This window comes from Calidris pugnax, unplaced genomic scaffold (genome assembly GCF_001431845.1).
Source record: "Calidris pugnax isolate Ruff unplaced genomic scaffold, ASM143184v1 scaffold27, whole genome shotgun sequence".
Taxonomy (NCBI): Eukaryota; Metazoa; Chordata; class Aves; order Charadriiformes; family Scolopacidae; genus Calidris; species Calidris pugnax.
The window spans coordinates 1,495,247-1,511,963 of NW_015090893.1; the positions used below are offsets into that span (position 1 = coordinate 1,495,247).

Here is a 16,717-nt window from a genome sequence, read left to right on the forward strand (position 1 = left end):
GCAGCTTGTGACATCTTTATCCATCTTACACAGCAAGGGACAGGATCCATACACCTTACTTACATTCCTTATATACAGGAGAACTAGTTCAGCTCCTCAACACCATTAAATCAGAGCAAATGCTGAGAAAGAGAGAAGAGAAAGCACCTAACAGTCACACACGTACACAACAGCATCAGGGAATTTATCCTCCAGTTCACCCTCCAGAAACTACCAACATTAGGAAGCCATTCATTTTCAAGGCCGTCTTAAAGTAACATGGCAACCTAAACAACAGCACTGAGCAGCCCACACCTTTACAGAACTACAATTAGAGCGGTTCAGACAATCATCATCCCCACTTATGTACTATGTCAAGCCTCTGACTGATGCAATGAAAAATGGAAAGCAGAAAGTTTTACCTCAAAGCAAAAGTTTTACTAGAAAGCAAATATTACCTTATCTGAGGAGACTTCTCTCTGCCCATTGAAATTTTCAGTGGCAAATATCTGAGTTAAGTCCTGAACTGAGCTTAAATACAGCCCCAGACCATGGGCAGGTGTGGGAGGAGGTGCCAGGTGAAGGTTGTCAGGGTCATTAGGGCCTATTAGCACCCTCAGGACCCTGATACACAAGATACAGACAAATACTCAGAGTGATCCAAAGACAGAATTTGTTGAAGTGAGAACTGGGTGAAAAATAGAGCTGAGTTTTTCATATTGACATACTAGAGAGACTTCTACAGGCAGAATAGGTGCTTGTAGTCTCCTGGTATATATTCATTACTTCTGCATCCAGACATACTATATCATGAGCTAGATTAATTTATCAGTGACATAATGGCTTGGAAAAGCTCTTAGCTTATAAATACTGTTTGAGATCAGCAGCTCCCTATGTGGAAGACTGCAAGCATGTTCTTAAATATGGGGCTTGCTTGCCTTCTCTTTAACTTCTGTGCTGGGCAGACAATCCAAATGCAGTGGTGTGGGGCGACAGTAGAAGACAGTTAAATCTATATGATATAACCAGAGGGAAGGTCCTTGGATGAAAGGTTGCTACCATTGACGGTAAAGCAGCTCCTCATCTGAACTCCTGCAAGCCAGAGTGCATAAGGCCAGAAATCACATCTGAATGGGAGACTTCTGTAATCACCAGAACTTCATCACAATCCAGTGTGGTGAGCAGAAATGCCCAGTAGGACAGTATATGGGCACCAAGAAAGAAAATCTAAGAACCTAAGATCAGTGACTAACTGTGCTTTTCTACAGCAAAGACAAAAAACACAAACCAAGAATGGGAGACTTCTGTAATCACCAGAACTTCATCACAATCCAGTGTGGTGAGCAGAAATGCCCAGTAGGACAGTATATGAGCACCAAGAAAGAAAATCTGTTTGCAGAACCTAAGATCAGTGACTAACTGTGCTTTTCTACAGCAAAGACAAAAAACACAAACCAAAAACCAAACCCAACATATAACACAAATAAGTATAAGAAAAAGCAGGTCCATTTTTTCACAGACTTGGTATCATATATCCAATTCACACAAACATCCAGGAGCTTAATGCAGAATCTTCTTTACTGAACCTGAATAACTTCAGAGTAAAAGTGATCCGGGCTGAGAAACAAGTGGGAGTTCTGCAGAATAGTTAAAAATAGACAGTTGTAGGAAATTTTCAACACTGACTGTGCTGAGTTAAGTAGCAGACAGTTCAGACACTAGTGTCTGCCTTCAGCTTTCTTTGTGTCACAGCTTGTTATTTATAAGTCACTTATAATAATGGTACTTGAAACTAAGGTCTAAATTCTGCAATGTATTATACTATAGAGAGGATAACAGCCAAAAAGTAAGAAGCACATGCAAGAATGCTCAACTTTATCTGGGTAATAGGATTTTAATTCTGTAAGTTTAATTCTAAACAAGAAGTAGTGCATGCCCCATCAGCAAGAACAAGATGGTGAAATGAGAGTAGCTACACAGTAGAAATGAAAAGGGTTCCCACTTTTTTCTGGACGATCCGTTTTGCTTATGTTATAATTTAATGTACAGTCTGAACTAGCATTGCTGCCAAAAGGAACAGCCCAGACTTGTCCACAGACCCAGAACCAAAAAAGTTTTCTTGCTATGCTACACCTGCTGCCCCATGCAGGCATAACCACTCGCACAGTCATACAGCCAAGCCGTGGCAGGGAAGAGCTACAGGCTGAAACCAACCATTTCATTATTATTTTTCATTAGATTAACTAAAACAGCCAAATCAGTGATCCCATTTCCTCATGTGGTCACGACAAGTGCTTACGCTGGCATGAGCAAGAACAGCACAAATGCAGAACACAGAGGCTGGGAAAGGGCCACATTTTGCTGTTGCAGCACCAGCTGCTTTAAGCTGTCTTTAGGTCTGTGTGAAAGTTCAGCAGTCACAGCTCTTCCTGCTGAGGTTTTGAGCTTTTACACCACTGTAGCAAATGAAGGAAGGTGAAATCACATCCCTACGCTGCTCTGGACAATGACACTCCTGTCCCTGGTGACAGAATGTACTGAATCACTATCAACAAGCAGCAAGGGGAGAACCTACTCTGACACTCCTGGGACTTGAATCTATACCTTGGATGAGAGACCTAACTGATTAGGGCTGCCCCAGATGGATAAATACTTTTGTTCTGTGCCAATCCTCCTTCATAATGAGCCAGAAGATTAAAAAGAATAGTTTCTAAGTCCACTCATAGTACTATACACATGTACAAATTAAAATCTAGGCAAAACGCTTCTTTATGAGAAAAAAAAAAATCTCTTCTTATGGACATACTTTATTTTGAACAGAATTTGACACTGCAAATTTGAAAAGCCTGCAGTGTTCAAGAAATCAGCTCCTTGGAAACTCTGAGGAGAGGAAGATAAATATTGAAAACAAAACTAGTGCTAAAATCAAAACTACAGCCAAGACTACGCTGGTTAGCTGCAGCTCTTTTCTCCTGTGCCTCCAGACCATGCTGGTTTAGATGCAGCTAAACTACTGGTTCAAAAGCCCTTAGGAAATATGTAGAGGAGGAAATATTCTGGCATTTGTGGGATGGTGTCCCCTCTGCCTGCAAGAAAAAATGTGTGCTGCAAAGAAGAGAATGCTGAGCATCCCTTCTGAGCCCCAGCTCCTTGCTCTGTCTGCTGGGAACACCGCAGGAATAGAGGAAAGCGCCAACAGCACCGCTGGGTTACAAGAGTAACTAAGAAGCTGAAATATCATTATTTTCATCAAAATGGTCTCACAAGTAACATATTTTCTGATCTGGCATGAAATTTGCTCTCAAAAACTTTCAGGATTGATAAAAATCCTTTTCCATGAAGGTCTAAAATGAACACATACCAGTGTATAAGCTGTTGAAGCTTTTTTCTTTTTCTCAGCATTGCAAAATCGCCAGTGGCTTTCTTACTGTTCAGTAAGCTGTTTAAATATTTAGAGAATATTCTAGGATTGGAATTCAATTCTGAGTTTGTGTATGGACAGGATGCTCTGCAGTTTCAACATTCACTCCAGATTTCGACTTTGAATTTAAACAGCAATTGTTTTCTTTTTAATTGGGTTGTGAAGCCTTCCTTGTGATGGGGACAATAACCAAAATTTGATGCTATAAACCAGTACAGATAGGAGCTGAAAGCAATGCAAACTCTGCAAGTTCTATAAAGTCAGCTTTGTTGGGGTTAAGAAAAAACTGCTTGTCCAAATAAAAAGAGGTCACTTACAATCTGAATGTGAGAGCCAGTAAGCGGTTTATTGGTGACAACAGTTCATTTGATAAAATAACAAAAGGGGCCGAGTTAAAATATTCATCATATATTTAGCTGTCAGAATAGTTGGATAAAATTGAAATACTGCTGTTTAAAAAAACGAAGAAATAAAATCACATTTTTTTGTTACTGTTCAGACGTCTTTGCTGAAGGAGAACAGTTTCAACCTTCATTTTTTAAACAGACACAAACCAAAAAAAAAAAAAAAAAAGGCAAAGCAAAGTAGAAAGCGCAGCACAGAGGCACCTGATGGGAATAGCGTGGGCTTCGGCGCCATCTAGGGATAACAGCGCCTGTGGACGCCGAGTGCCAGCCCCCAAGGCCAGCGCGGCAGCCAGCCCTTGGCATGGTTTGCACAAATGTCTTCTCTTGCATTTGCAGTCCTGGAACCGCCTTTCAAACCCACACTCTCAACCAAAAAAAAATTAAAAGCAACTACGCCATACATATATTTTACCCAACTGCAGTGAAAGCTTCTCCTCCTTGCAGCTCAAGGTCACTTTTAACTTGAGAAGAACTGTGTGTGATTAAGCTCACTTTTAACTTGAGAAGAACTGTGTGTGATATTGAAAGCAGCGTATGTGATACTGAGAGTGCTGAAGTGGGTTGCCAGGGCCTGCATGGCACTCCTGGGCTTGCAATTCCTCCCAGCACGAGAGGGTGCAGCCTGAACGGGGGCCACTGCTCAGCCAGCATCTGGCTGGCAGGCTGCACGCAACACTGCATCATCGCTGAGCCCTACGTAACCATCACCAGGTACTGCTTCAGACTAAAGACATGAAATAACATCACATGCTCCCCAGTAGTTACCTTCAGCACTGTGCAAGAGGCAGTATTAGCCCACTCACAAACACTGACTCAAATGGATTTAAAACAACGTATTTCCTTCAGGGAAAGGAGAAAGCACACCCCCAAAAAAGGCAATCTGGTAAGTCCAATAGTAGGCAAAACTGTCATCCTTTACAGCATATTTTAGCAACAGTTCTGAATCCAGCCCCTTTCTCCATCCTTCTGAGCAGCTCCAGAGGTGGGCACTTTTCATTTCTCTCACCACCAATGGCCGCTGCTTGGTACCACCACCTGCACACTGCTCCACATGTCACAGCACCTTCTGCCCTGCTTCAGGCCTTCCAAGGGAAACTGGGACATAGAGAACGAAAGCCACAGAAAGGAAACACGCCAAGGTAGATTCACTTCTGGCATTGCTTGGCAGTTTGTATCACTTGAGCTGTTGAACTGCACTGAACAGCCCAAGTACAGGGCAGGAGAGTTCTTCAGTCTGCAGTACCTACTTTTTGAGCTTACAGCTGCTTTCCTTGTTAGCAGAGCCTTTCACAGGTCACGAGAACAACTGATTGCTATCACCCAAAACCACTAAGTTTGTCTCCTTTTTCCTTCCTTCATCTCCAACTTCCCTTTCCCAGACTAAGCAAAACATTTTTTAGTCTTTCCTCAGTAGATGTTCTTTCTAAGCTCTGCTGGGTGTTCTCTGTGTGTTTGCAGTGTGTCTGTACAAACTAGACACCTTATGCCACTAATGACCCTAACAGAGTGGAACTTTTCCTTCCCTCATCTCCAACTTCCCTTTCCTAGGCTAAGCAAAACATTTTTTAATCTTTCCTCAGTAGACGTTCTTTCTAAGATCTGCTGGGTGTTCTCTGTGTGTGTTTGCAGTGTGTCTGGACAAACCAGACACGTTATGCCACTAATGACCCTAACAGAGTGGAACAAAACATGTACCTGAAAAAACAGTCCTCTTGCTAGAATATGTCTAACGACTTCCCTTTTTTTTTTACAGCACCTTAGTAGATATTTAATTCTCTCTGTTTTCTGAATAGAGTTCAGCTGCACTCTAGTGGCTGTATTCTAGGATTTCAGGTATCTTGGAATTGCCTAAATGTCTTTTCACCTACTCAAAGTAACACAATTCAGTAGCAATGGAAAAAATTCACTAGCAAAGAAAAAAATGGAAAATTCCAAAGGATGGAAAAATGAAAAATTATTTTCCATCTAGGAAAATAATTGCTGAGGGCCAAGTTCAGAAAGAATATGCAGAAATTGTTTTTCATGGTGAAATTGGATTTGAAGCCAGTATCTCAGACAGAGTTTTATTCAAACCATATATTTCAGATGCAGGTTGGTTGGTTAGCATCTACCTCGACTGCTAGTCCCATTGAAGTGTATAAATGCAATGCAAGTATCAAATTTGTACAGCAGTGTCAGCAATTCTGTGTCCATCCCTTTCTTGAGAACAGCAGTGGTTAGTGTCTGTCGCTCTGTCACTCAGCCACTAGGTGGGGAGGAAGGCTCGTAGTTCCCTTCCTACAAAAGACCTTTTTTAAGTTGGCAAAGACTCAGTTTTGGGTCTTGTGTCAATGTACAAACGTTGCAAAGTCAAGGTTAAGACGACTACAAGAATTAAGAAAATAATGGATAAGGGCATTTGAGGAGGAGACAGTGTGTCTCGGTGCTAATTAAAGACAGCAAGGAATATATAACACTCCTGTGGTGATTTTTAAGGGGTATAAAAATGAAAGGATTTTTTCTATAGATAGGTATACAGCACAGGAACAAGGTGTGCAATGTTAAAAGAGGAAATATAGGCTGGCAAGGGTAAATATTCCCAGCATAAAAGGAAGAAATTACCCAAGTCTTCTAAAAACAAAATCAGGCACAGCAAAATAAAAACGTCTTAAAGATTCACTTTGCTTCGTGACTGTGATGAAAATTAAGACTAAATTTTTATGAAGTTTGAAATTTTTTTGCTTTGTTCTAGGAAAATTGACACATAAACTGAGTTACTCTAGAAAAAATAGCCATTCAGAGAACTGTTCAAAGTAAGCCTTTGACTTCACTTAAAACAGGGTGCTGCAGGACAGAGCACCAGAAAGAGGTGAGAACTGGAACATATTGAGGCCCTTTGAAGGCAGCAGAATGTGGGCAGTGTGAATTTCCTTCCTGCGGTGCCTAAATGGTTAGAGTCTCACATTTTCAAAGATCAGTCACCAGAGCATCGCTATGTCTGAAAGCCCTGTACCACGGGCAGCTCCTCTGTGAAGAGACACATTTTTTATGTGATGGTTGTAGCACTGCAGGCCTCAACTATAAAAGACCTGCTTCCTTAAAAAGAGGGGGGAAAAAGTCACAATGGAAAAGGTATGCATGTGATAATAGTTGTAATATCCGTGTTTCTCAGCATTTGAAAATCTAAGAGCTTAAAATCAGTTTCATGGAATATTGCCAACTGAAGTATACAACAAATTATACTACAGAATAGATGTATCTTTTGCTGCCCACTTATTGTGACTCCATTTCTTGCAATGTAAGATTGAACTGTGAAGATTCAAAGCATGTGATCATCTCCAACAGACAGTTAGGATTGTCACCCCTAAAACATATTTAGTTATCAAGCAAATTTCTGCATGTAGCCTGTCAAACTTGATGTTCTTCCCCAGGAACTCTCTGTGGGCCCATCTCTTGGCTACAGTTCGTTTAACTACCCTAATGCTCTCCCTGCAGTCATTCTTCTTCCTCCATAAAAATCAGCTGTGGTTGCTTCCCAGACATCCTCCCTTACACTCCTACCCAGATGTGACTGGAGATTCTGGCATGGGGGCTTGCACAAGTGTGGACATCCGAATTTTTCTCTCTCAGTGACCATCAGTGTTGAAACGACCTCTCTGAGCAGAGGACACTGGAGGCAAGAGAAGCACCTGGGAGAAAGTGCCAGTTCTGGAGGTACCAACAGTGACTCTGAAAAGCGAAAGAGAAATAAGAAACAAGTGGAAAAATACGGGAAGAGTGAACAGAAGAACAATTAAAAGAGTGAAGTGATAATGTGCAGCCTTCTTCTGGCATCAAGATTTTCCTTTTGTGGAACATGGGATTTGCCACACTTCGCTTCTGGGCCACAAAGACAGACACTTAAAGCATCTCTGCAGTCTGGTTGGGATTGGGAACCGTGACTCATGCAAGGTTATTTGCGAGTTCAACAACATTTTCCACTGATATGTTCAAATACATGCATAGGTTGGAAATGCAATTTAAAATTGTTACATTCATCTAACAGTATATCTGAAATTTCAAATGTAGAACCTACAAAGTGATGTTTCCTCAGCAAGCCTCACTTGGCCACCACATCCTATGTGTTTATCTCATTACAAAAGAAGTTCCAGACAGAGACAAAGCTCAAGTACTTGTGCAGCTGGGTTTGCAAAATGCATGAAATACACACATAGCTATAACATACTCACAGTGACACAGGCAGGATCCAACCAAATAATAATGATTAAATAAATGTGTTAGAATTTCTGTGATAGTCACTCTCTAGACAAGGAGATTGACTTTAAAGGTCACAGCTTTTCTCCTATCTCCTCTCACATCTCTTACACGTGTAGGTGTGCTCTTTAGGGACATGGTTTAGTGGTGGACTTGGCAGTGCTAGGTTAAAGGTTGGAATCAATCATCTTACAGGTCTTTTCCAACCTAAACAACTCTATGATTCTATCTCAGCATCAGAATAAATGATGCTATGATTCTTCTATAACATCATCAGAATTTGACCAGAGCTCCTTTGACCAGAGCGATTAGTTTTATATTAGTAGGAATAAGGAAGAACACAATTGAAATTAGAGCTGCTATGCTGGATTTGGGATAGAAATTAGATTAGAAGGTAATGAAATACTGTAATAGAATGAGCAATTTGAAATTATAGCACAGGCTTCTTCCTGTGTCTGTACTGTAAGGAACTTGTTTCTCTGGTGAAAGACGTGGTGTGTGATTGGGTGTGTGAGACGTGTGCTGGGTGATGTCCCCTTTACCACTGCTGCTGATGCACCCCCAAACACCTTCTCCTTTGGGGATTCTTTGTCACAAGTTAATTTAATCCTATTTCGTCCCCAGACCAAGATTTACAATGGAGAGGTGATAATATTTCTGTGAGACTGTCAGTACGTGCCTCGGATGATTCATACAGATAATTTCAAATAAGAACCCATAAAACAGAGCTATATCATGTATTTGATAAATGCTACACAGTTTAGAACAGCTGTTACAGCAGTTTAGTTTTAGAGTTTTAAATAACACGCTGCCATCATTTACCAAAATTTCTCCAGAAAAAGTAAGCTACTTTAAATCAGAGTTTCAAAAGGAGAACTCATACACTAGTACAGAGACTTGCAGATATGAACTCAAATACATGCACTTGTATGCAAATGTACTTGCAAATTACAGACCCAAGGTTAGAAGGTCCTCAGTGAGTAGAAATAGCCCTGTGGTAATACTATGGTCCTGTGGATTCTTTTCAGACACAAAACTCCTCGTTAGAGGTAGCTGAAAAATGGGGCACCGAAACAATGACAGTGTAAGTTCATCTAAGCTTGCCCATTTTTTAGTTTCACTAAGAGGTTCCTTATTTGAAGGAATGCTGACTGTTACTCCATCCCTTATTCATGCACATCTCCTTACGTAGAACTCCAACAACTTTTCTTGTTGTATAAATCAAAGAAAGATAACGTGACACTTCAGGTAGTGAGGTAAGTTGAAGAAGTTTCTCCTAAGTGAACGTTTTCTTCTTTGGAGGGGGACTTGTCTGGGTTAGACTTGCACAGAAGCAGTAACCAATGTTTATGCAGATAATATGTCAATATATTTATACTGCACAGAGTGTGTAAATACATAAATGTATGCAATTTCAAGCAAATAGGGTGCATAGGAGCTTACTTATATGTAGCAGGAAGAACATTTTCAACTCTTTGCTCTGCTTCCTTGTTTACTTATTTATATTCAGACAAAGGAAGTGGTAAGGCTGACTAGCTGACAACTTTTCTGAGAAGAGACCATTTTGTGTAAGAGGAAGCAGTATCTCTCTTGGATGTCCTAACAACGTAGCTCTAAATTAAAAAAACCAACCAGGTCTTAAACAGAAGAAGCTGGGTTTTAGACAAGGAATTCCTGGTGACGCTGGAGTTGGTGACACACGGGGGCCATATGGCTGTTTCATGGCTGGTAGGGCTATGAACGTGCGCTAACTGCCCGGAGGAGAGAGCTCACCATGGATTTGAGAAACATTCCCCACCGTTCAGACGTGGTTACGTGGAACCCAGATGACTTAGCAGAATATTTTAGGACGGTAAGTTCAACCGTATTTTGTCTTTGTACGATGGAGGAGCAAACTAGTGTAATATTGTTTGTGCTAAATTTACATATTTTTATAGTGGGCAGAGCTTGCTGCAAAACTAAAAGCAAAACCACTGACAATTCAGAACCTGAGCTAAACTGGTCAGTGAAATATATCAATGAATCTTGAAAGTGTGTTTTAAATCAGGTATAAGAGAAACTCACGGCTTTGCAGAGAAAATATACACTTTGCTACAACAGTTGTTGACATAAAATATATTAAGAGCTGTAGAAGGCTTTAATGTGTGAAGATCACAAGCTTTCGAGGTTGTCTTCAATGATTTTCAATTACATTTTTTTTTCTAATTGCTTGGTGTTCAGAAATGAGCCTCTGAATGTCTTTTGTAATCATATCCACGAGAATCCAGCCAGGAACTTAACAGTTGTGGATACAATGACTCCTAATTTTTTTAGGCTCAGTTGGAAAAACCTTTCAGCTTTTGGTTTGACTTCCCTATTCTAAAACTTCTTGGGCAGAACTCATGGATCAAGATTCCTCCCTATGCCTTCTTCCCTCTCACTGTTGCTTTTTCTGATGTTACCTTGTGTGACGAGCTTGGATCTGCTGTTTCTTCTGACACCTTTTTTACTTATGACAATCTATAAATTTCATTTTACAATTCAGAGGAGTCTCCACACTGAAGAAGTATTGGGGAAGGCAATACAGGAATTCACTACCAATATTTATCTATTTATCCTCTGCACAGTAGTGCTGACACCTTTGTAATTGCCCAGGAATATGTAACTGAGCCAGTTTTACTGAAACTTCATTTCTGTGTGTTCTCTGTAGATTGCACATTTTTCAGTTCACATTGGAGATAGTGCCTGCTCCATCTCCCTTGCGGTTCCCAAAGTCCAAAACTGTAAGCCTGGATTAAACATTCAGATCAATCACAAGATTTGGGAAGATTTTCAAGTGAGCTGTCACACTAGACTTGTAAAACCTGGAACAGTTTGGGCTTCATTTTGCAATCATGCAAAATTTATTGTTTCAACGGCTCTTACAACTCTATGAGAGTTTTCTTTGGGGAGTTGAGGCAAGTTGGATACTAGAATGCAAAACTAGCTAATAAAGCCGAGCAGATCAAACACAAAATCTGTATCTCCCAAATCTCCAGAGAACTGAAACTGCCAGCTACTTGTAAACCTCTGATTTTAGAATGCAGGGGTTAGTGGCACAGGAAAGTGAAAGGAAGAATTGGAGATGGAACAGATGAGATTGTTATCAACAGGCAATTTCAGACAAATACGAAAAACATTACAGCACTGGGGCAGGGTGGTTTGGATCGCCATTTCCAAGAGACTAAGGGAAACAGCTTCCTGAAAGAGCTGGCAATGATATCCTTAGCAGTGATTAAAGGATTAACTCGAACTTCTATCGTAACTGAACAGGCCCAGTTACATTAATTTTCAAGTGCTCCCCCTCTACTGATCCAGATACCCCCCAGGACAGAGATACTCTTGGCATCCCACTTTTGGGGAGGTGAATCAGAGCAAAAGCTGCTTAAAGTCATCTAAGAAATCTTTTTAAGACAATAATATCAGCCTAAGTCAGCCAGCTCTGGGCAACTGCCATAAGCGACCAGATCTTCTCCCCAGATAAACTTGTACAATTTCCCTCACACTTATCACTACAGGGTGGAATGTTACACCTTAGCTATGCTTTATTTGCATCTGAGTAATTTATATTGCCTGCAGCCATATGTTGAAAGACCAGGATTCAAGTCCAAGAGGGATAAGCAATTGTATTTCCTCCTAAACTGAGAGAATTGTGGGATGATTTTCAAAGGACAATCATATTGAAAACTTCTATCATCTGAAGAGATTGGTCATGACACAGCTGCTCAGATGTTCTCAGGATCTGCTCTCCTGTAACACCAAGTTACAAGATTGACCCTCAAAATGAGTAAACAGGATAGAACTAAGGAAGGACACGATGCTCCCACTAGAAAGTTACCTGCCTGCTTTAGGAGAATTATCCCAGCAGCACAGGATCATCTGTCTGCATAACTTTCACTAACTAAAGTTTCAGGCAGAACCAGAGCAATTCTTCTGTCCTGGAGGATCCAAAAAGACACTTTGTCTGCCTGCTCATTGGCTTCCTGCTGGTACAGACTTGATCAACCTTAAACAGAGAAAATGTATTCCAGCCAGACCAAAAACATCAGCTGTGTTCTCACATTATGCTACTACCGTTGAAACAAAAAAAAAAACCCTTAAGACACCCACTGGAAATATTTAAGAGTCACACCTTGCTGAATGTGGCTAGGTGTTGGGGTTTTTTTTCCCTAAGTGCCCCAAATTACTGTTAGATTTTTGCCTGGTAGGACCAGGAGCTTCTGTACATGATCAACATGCCTTTGCCCTAGATGCTATTGTAAAACAGAATATTGGGGAAAAGCTTTCCAAATATTATAGGCATTATAGATAATTTCCAGGATTAACAAGTGACATTTCCATCAAGATGAGGAAGCTTTTTGATCACAACAATGAGTTCAGCAACTGACATCAGGGCTTCAGAATTCCAATATATTAAGGTTTTTGCTGTACTTCCTGTCTTCCACAACTGTTCATCCCAGTCAGTACCACAACTATCTATTTTCCACATATTTCTTTGGGCCAGGAAACTGCAGCGTTGTTTTAAATGTGAGGAATTATATGTTCCTAAATGGATGAGAAACCTCAAGTCCACTGAGGAATCTTTGTCTCAAAAAATCCATGTTTACAGAACAAATTGAGCCATTTTGACAGGCTCTAGCATACAAAAGGGTAACTTGACCCATCTAGTCAAAGCTAACTACGTCTGCTCTTATAAGGAAGGGTGCAATAATCATCTTCTTTTCATTGACAGTTAAAGTATAAGGATTGTGAAAAAGTCGTGAGAAAGCACAGCATAAATGGACAAAGGTTTTTGGTAAGTAGAGCTGTAAAATTCCTCCCTCTCAAACGCCAATGAAGCGATTGTTTTGACTCCTCCTAACCTTGCATTGGCAGATGCAAATGACTTAGTTCACAGGTGGTCACTGAGGTATAAATACAAGAACTAAATATCTTTGCTAAAATCAGCCAGACATCTCGCTTTAAGTATGGAACACTGGGAACCCAAGCATGTTGTTGAATATGCACATATTTTAGTATTTTTTAAGCTGACAGGGAAGTTACAAACCCACAGTCTTATCTTGAATTCATCTCTTCCTTTATAGGAAGTGCTTGTTTTCAAATACTAACTATAGAAAACTCACATTTATTAATTGCCTTCTCCCACTAAAGGAGACATAGACCTGATCAGAATGACTGATGTTGTGTTGTAATCACTGCTTCATGCCTTTATATTTAAAATTAGATTTCTTCTGCAGCAGCACACAAAATCAATGAAGGTTAAGAGCCCCAAACCTAGTAAGCAGAGTCCCAGGGAGTTTAAATCAACATTGCTCCAGGCTTCACCAACACCTTGGTTTAACTTCAGAAAAGCTGCCAGCTTCCATGGGCACAGCTGCTGTTCTCAGCTCTTAAATACACATCCATAAAGATGTGTAAGGGATTTGATTATTACTTCATTTTACTTCTTTTTTTTTTCCTCCAAATATTACCTATTCTGTTTTCCCCAAAAGTAGTCATTTTGATCATGTCTATAGTTAGACATAGTGGGGAAATCTACGCATACCTCTTCTAAAGTCTTATTTTTTACTTACTTGTCCTAATGTATCAAGCTATTTGACATTTCATTAAAATGCAACTGAAAAGTTGTCAAACACCTTTTGTAGGAAGAGGATATTGCACCTCCCTCTTACTGGGAGGAGCCAGAATTATTCAGACGTGTGGCACAGGATTTATCCTCCTGACCCCTAAGAAGAGTCTCCTTAGCTCAGGCACTAAGGATCTCTGCCTGGAATGGGAGCACTATGAAATTCTGAAAGTTTGTGAGGTACAAATAGCAAGAGCAATAACTGTGGGACTCCTAAGTGATTTTTCTAAATTTTTATTATTTCCAGAGTGTTTCTGTAAACACACAGCTCAGAGTGCAGCATTTTTTCAGAAGCATCCTAATAGATTAAAACGATGCTTTTCTATTAAGTGAGCAAGCAGCTGCTCATCTCTGCTGAGACTTTTTTTTTAAGCTTTTGACCTACTTGTCAATTGTATAATGCAAAAAAGGTTCACCTGTTAAGTAGAACAACAAAAGGAGACTTTAAGTGGAATATTCTAGAGTACAACGCAAACTTGAAAAAAAAAAATGCTTCTCTGGGTGAATGTTTTTTTCTAAGAAATACCTTTTTACATTTTGTGAGTTATTGGAAACTGCCAAGTTACATTGGCACAGAAGAAATTGTTAAAACTGAGAGTTTGCAGGTTTTGTATCTATGTCAGATCTATACGGTAAACCTGACTGTAAAAATATTGCTGTCTTCTTCAGAATAACATCCTGGTTTCAAAGTCACATTGCTCTATCTACTGGCTACCATAAGGAAAGTCCAGTTGAGATGATGTAGGAATAAAACCAGAGGGATTCCATATAACGTACTCCAATAAAATTCTCATAATATTTAAAATGGCAACATGGCCCTTTTAATATTCTAATAAAATTCTCTAATATTTAAAATGGCAACATGGCCCTTTTATGAGAGTTTACACTTATATTTGTCAGGTTTATCGCCAGAATAGAATTGTTTAAAGCCATAATATTTGTCAGGTTTATCGCCAGAATAGAATTCCAGAGACAAGCTCAAAACGTCTTCAGAAAAAATTATGATTTTTCAGTAAATCCTGTAGGACATTTTCATAAAGGGAGTACACGTTTTCTGTGTTTTACTCCTGTGGGTAGTCCCAGCAGCAAAATAGCGCTGGAAAACACAGATAGGATTTGTTCTGGCCTGACAATCCTTGATAGCATTGTGAACCAACGTGCAATTAGAAACAACAACTTCTTGGCAGTAAGAAAGAGCCAGACTATCAGCCACCTTCCAAAGAGAATTTGCAAAGCTTGTGATCAACTAAACAGAACACTTTCTCAAAAGTTTTCATACTGCACACATCTGTCCTAAGCCTGGAGTTGCACACGATGGGAGAAGAGAGGGGCTGACTCTGCAGGAGCATCGGTGAAGCTCCCATGATTTAGCCCGTCCCAGCTGAGGTCAGCAGTGACCTGATGTCTAACTGCTGTATTATGGGGGAAGGGGGAAGAGACACTGCCCCCTCCATGCCACATCCCAGTTCATGAGGAGATTTTTGTCAGGCTGCTGAGCCTGCTCTTAAGCCCAAGGAGTTTTCCAGCTACGTCTCCACTAGAACATCTGATTTTACATATACTGTGATGTCATAGATAAGGTTCTTAGACAAAACTCCAGCAAATGATGCTCTATTTTAAAATTTACAGTTTTACCCTGAAACTTTTCAGTCCTGCACAACTTCACTTGAATTCTCTATGCAGACATATCTAGCTTCTGAAGTCACTTAAATACCATATTTTTTTAGCTGTACTAAAAAAGATGTGAAGCAAAAATAGCATAAATCAGAATCTCTGGTAGAAGTTTGCCTTCCTTACCAGGAACAGCCCTTTACAAAGGGCGTTTCATTGCACGTTGCCTTAAAATTACAAGTGAAATATCCTGTCCTTTTATATTTACTGAGAAGCATAATTCCAAAACAGCCAGGAATAAAGCCACTGATGGTGATTTCAAGCAGATCCTGCACGTTTTGTTGAGCTCATACCTGGAATCAGTAGCATAGGACGTTACCAGGATGTGGCTCTCTATTAGTTGTTTGACACTGTCCACTAAGATGAATTACTGTATATCAAGACTTCTTTAATAATAAATATTCAAAGGATATGCTTTGCTGTATGCTAGGTGATGGCAATATACAATGAAAAGCATTTCCTTATTTCCAGTTCTTTTGAGAAGCAGAGCAAGGGTGGATTTTAACCTTGCCTGTAAGTCAATGTGACAATACACAACATCAATAAAGAACTGGGTGAGAACACAAACCAGAAAAGCAAATTACTTGACTTTAACTTTGCACATAGTCCTGTTAATTTGATATTAATACTGGAAGAATAGTTCATCTGCTGCTGGTAAACAAACAAATCTACCCAACTCTGGTAAGACCTGATTTAAGATTTATTTCTCCTTACTGATCTTTTTAACAAGCTGTCATTAAAACATTCTAGCTACACTTCTCTTTGAAGTTAGATGTAATAATTTTGTTGAAGTCCACTGTATGTAAACAAATACAGATAATGTTTATTAACCTTTTAGCTAGTTTAATACAACTGGCAGCAACATAAAGTAAAAGCCAACATCCAGCAAAACTAAAAGAAAAAAATAGAGAGAGGATTTTTTATTAAAATCGGTTCAGTTCTTTTCTGATCCATGGGATGGGCTGTTGTCCTGCATTGCTTGTCCATGCATTTTATGTTCCTGTCAGTTGAAACTTCATGCCCCATTTTTGAATACACACACTTCTGTAAGGCACAGGGTGTTCCGTGGACAACTGTGTGATATATACCATGTGTTTCCTTTTCAGAACATGTCTGAAAATGATATTCAGAAATTTCCCAAACTCCGAGTGCCGTAAGTAAAGCCAAACCAATTTAACACTAAAAAGACTCTTAGCTGCTCTGCAGTGAAAACTCCTAAGAAACATTGGGTGGATGATTTGCAAGTGATTAGTTAGAGACCTGTTTATTGCACTGCACTGAGAGAAAAATAAGAATGTTCCAAAATAAAAGGAGTGTTGTCATGACCGCTTAAGCACAATGATGCAATACCCCCAAAAAATA

At 39.9% G+C, this 16,717-nt stretch overlaps 1 protein-coding gene across 2 annotated transcripts in view; it reads left to right on the forward strand.

Annotated features, from left to right (window-relative positions):
• Positions 1-9,602: 9,602 nt before the first annotated feature.
• LCP2 (lymphocyte cytosolic protein 2) overlaps positions 9,603-16,717 on the forward strand; it is a 29,559-nt gene continuing 22,444 nt past the window's right edge. For both annotated transcript variants that reach the window (XM_014948289.1, XM_014948290.1), the window contains exons 1-3: positions 9,603-9,892; positions 12,791-12,853; positions 16,462-16,508. In XM_014948289.1, coding sequence (XP_014803775.1) covers positions 9,815-9,892; positions 12,791-12,853; positions 16,462-16,508 — 188 coding nt within the window. In that variant the 5' untranslated portion in view covers positions 9,603-9,814. The remainder of the gene's footprint in view (positions 9,893-12,790; positions 12,854-16,461; positions 16,509-16,717) is intronic.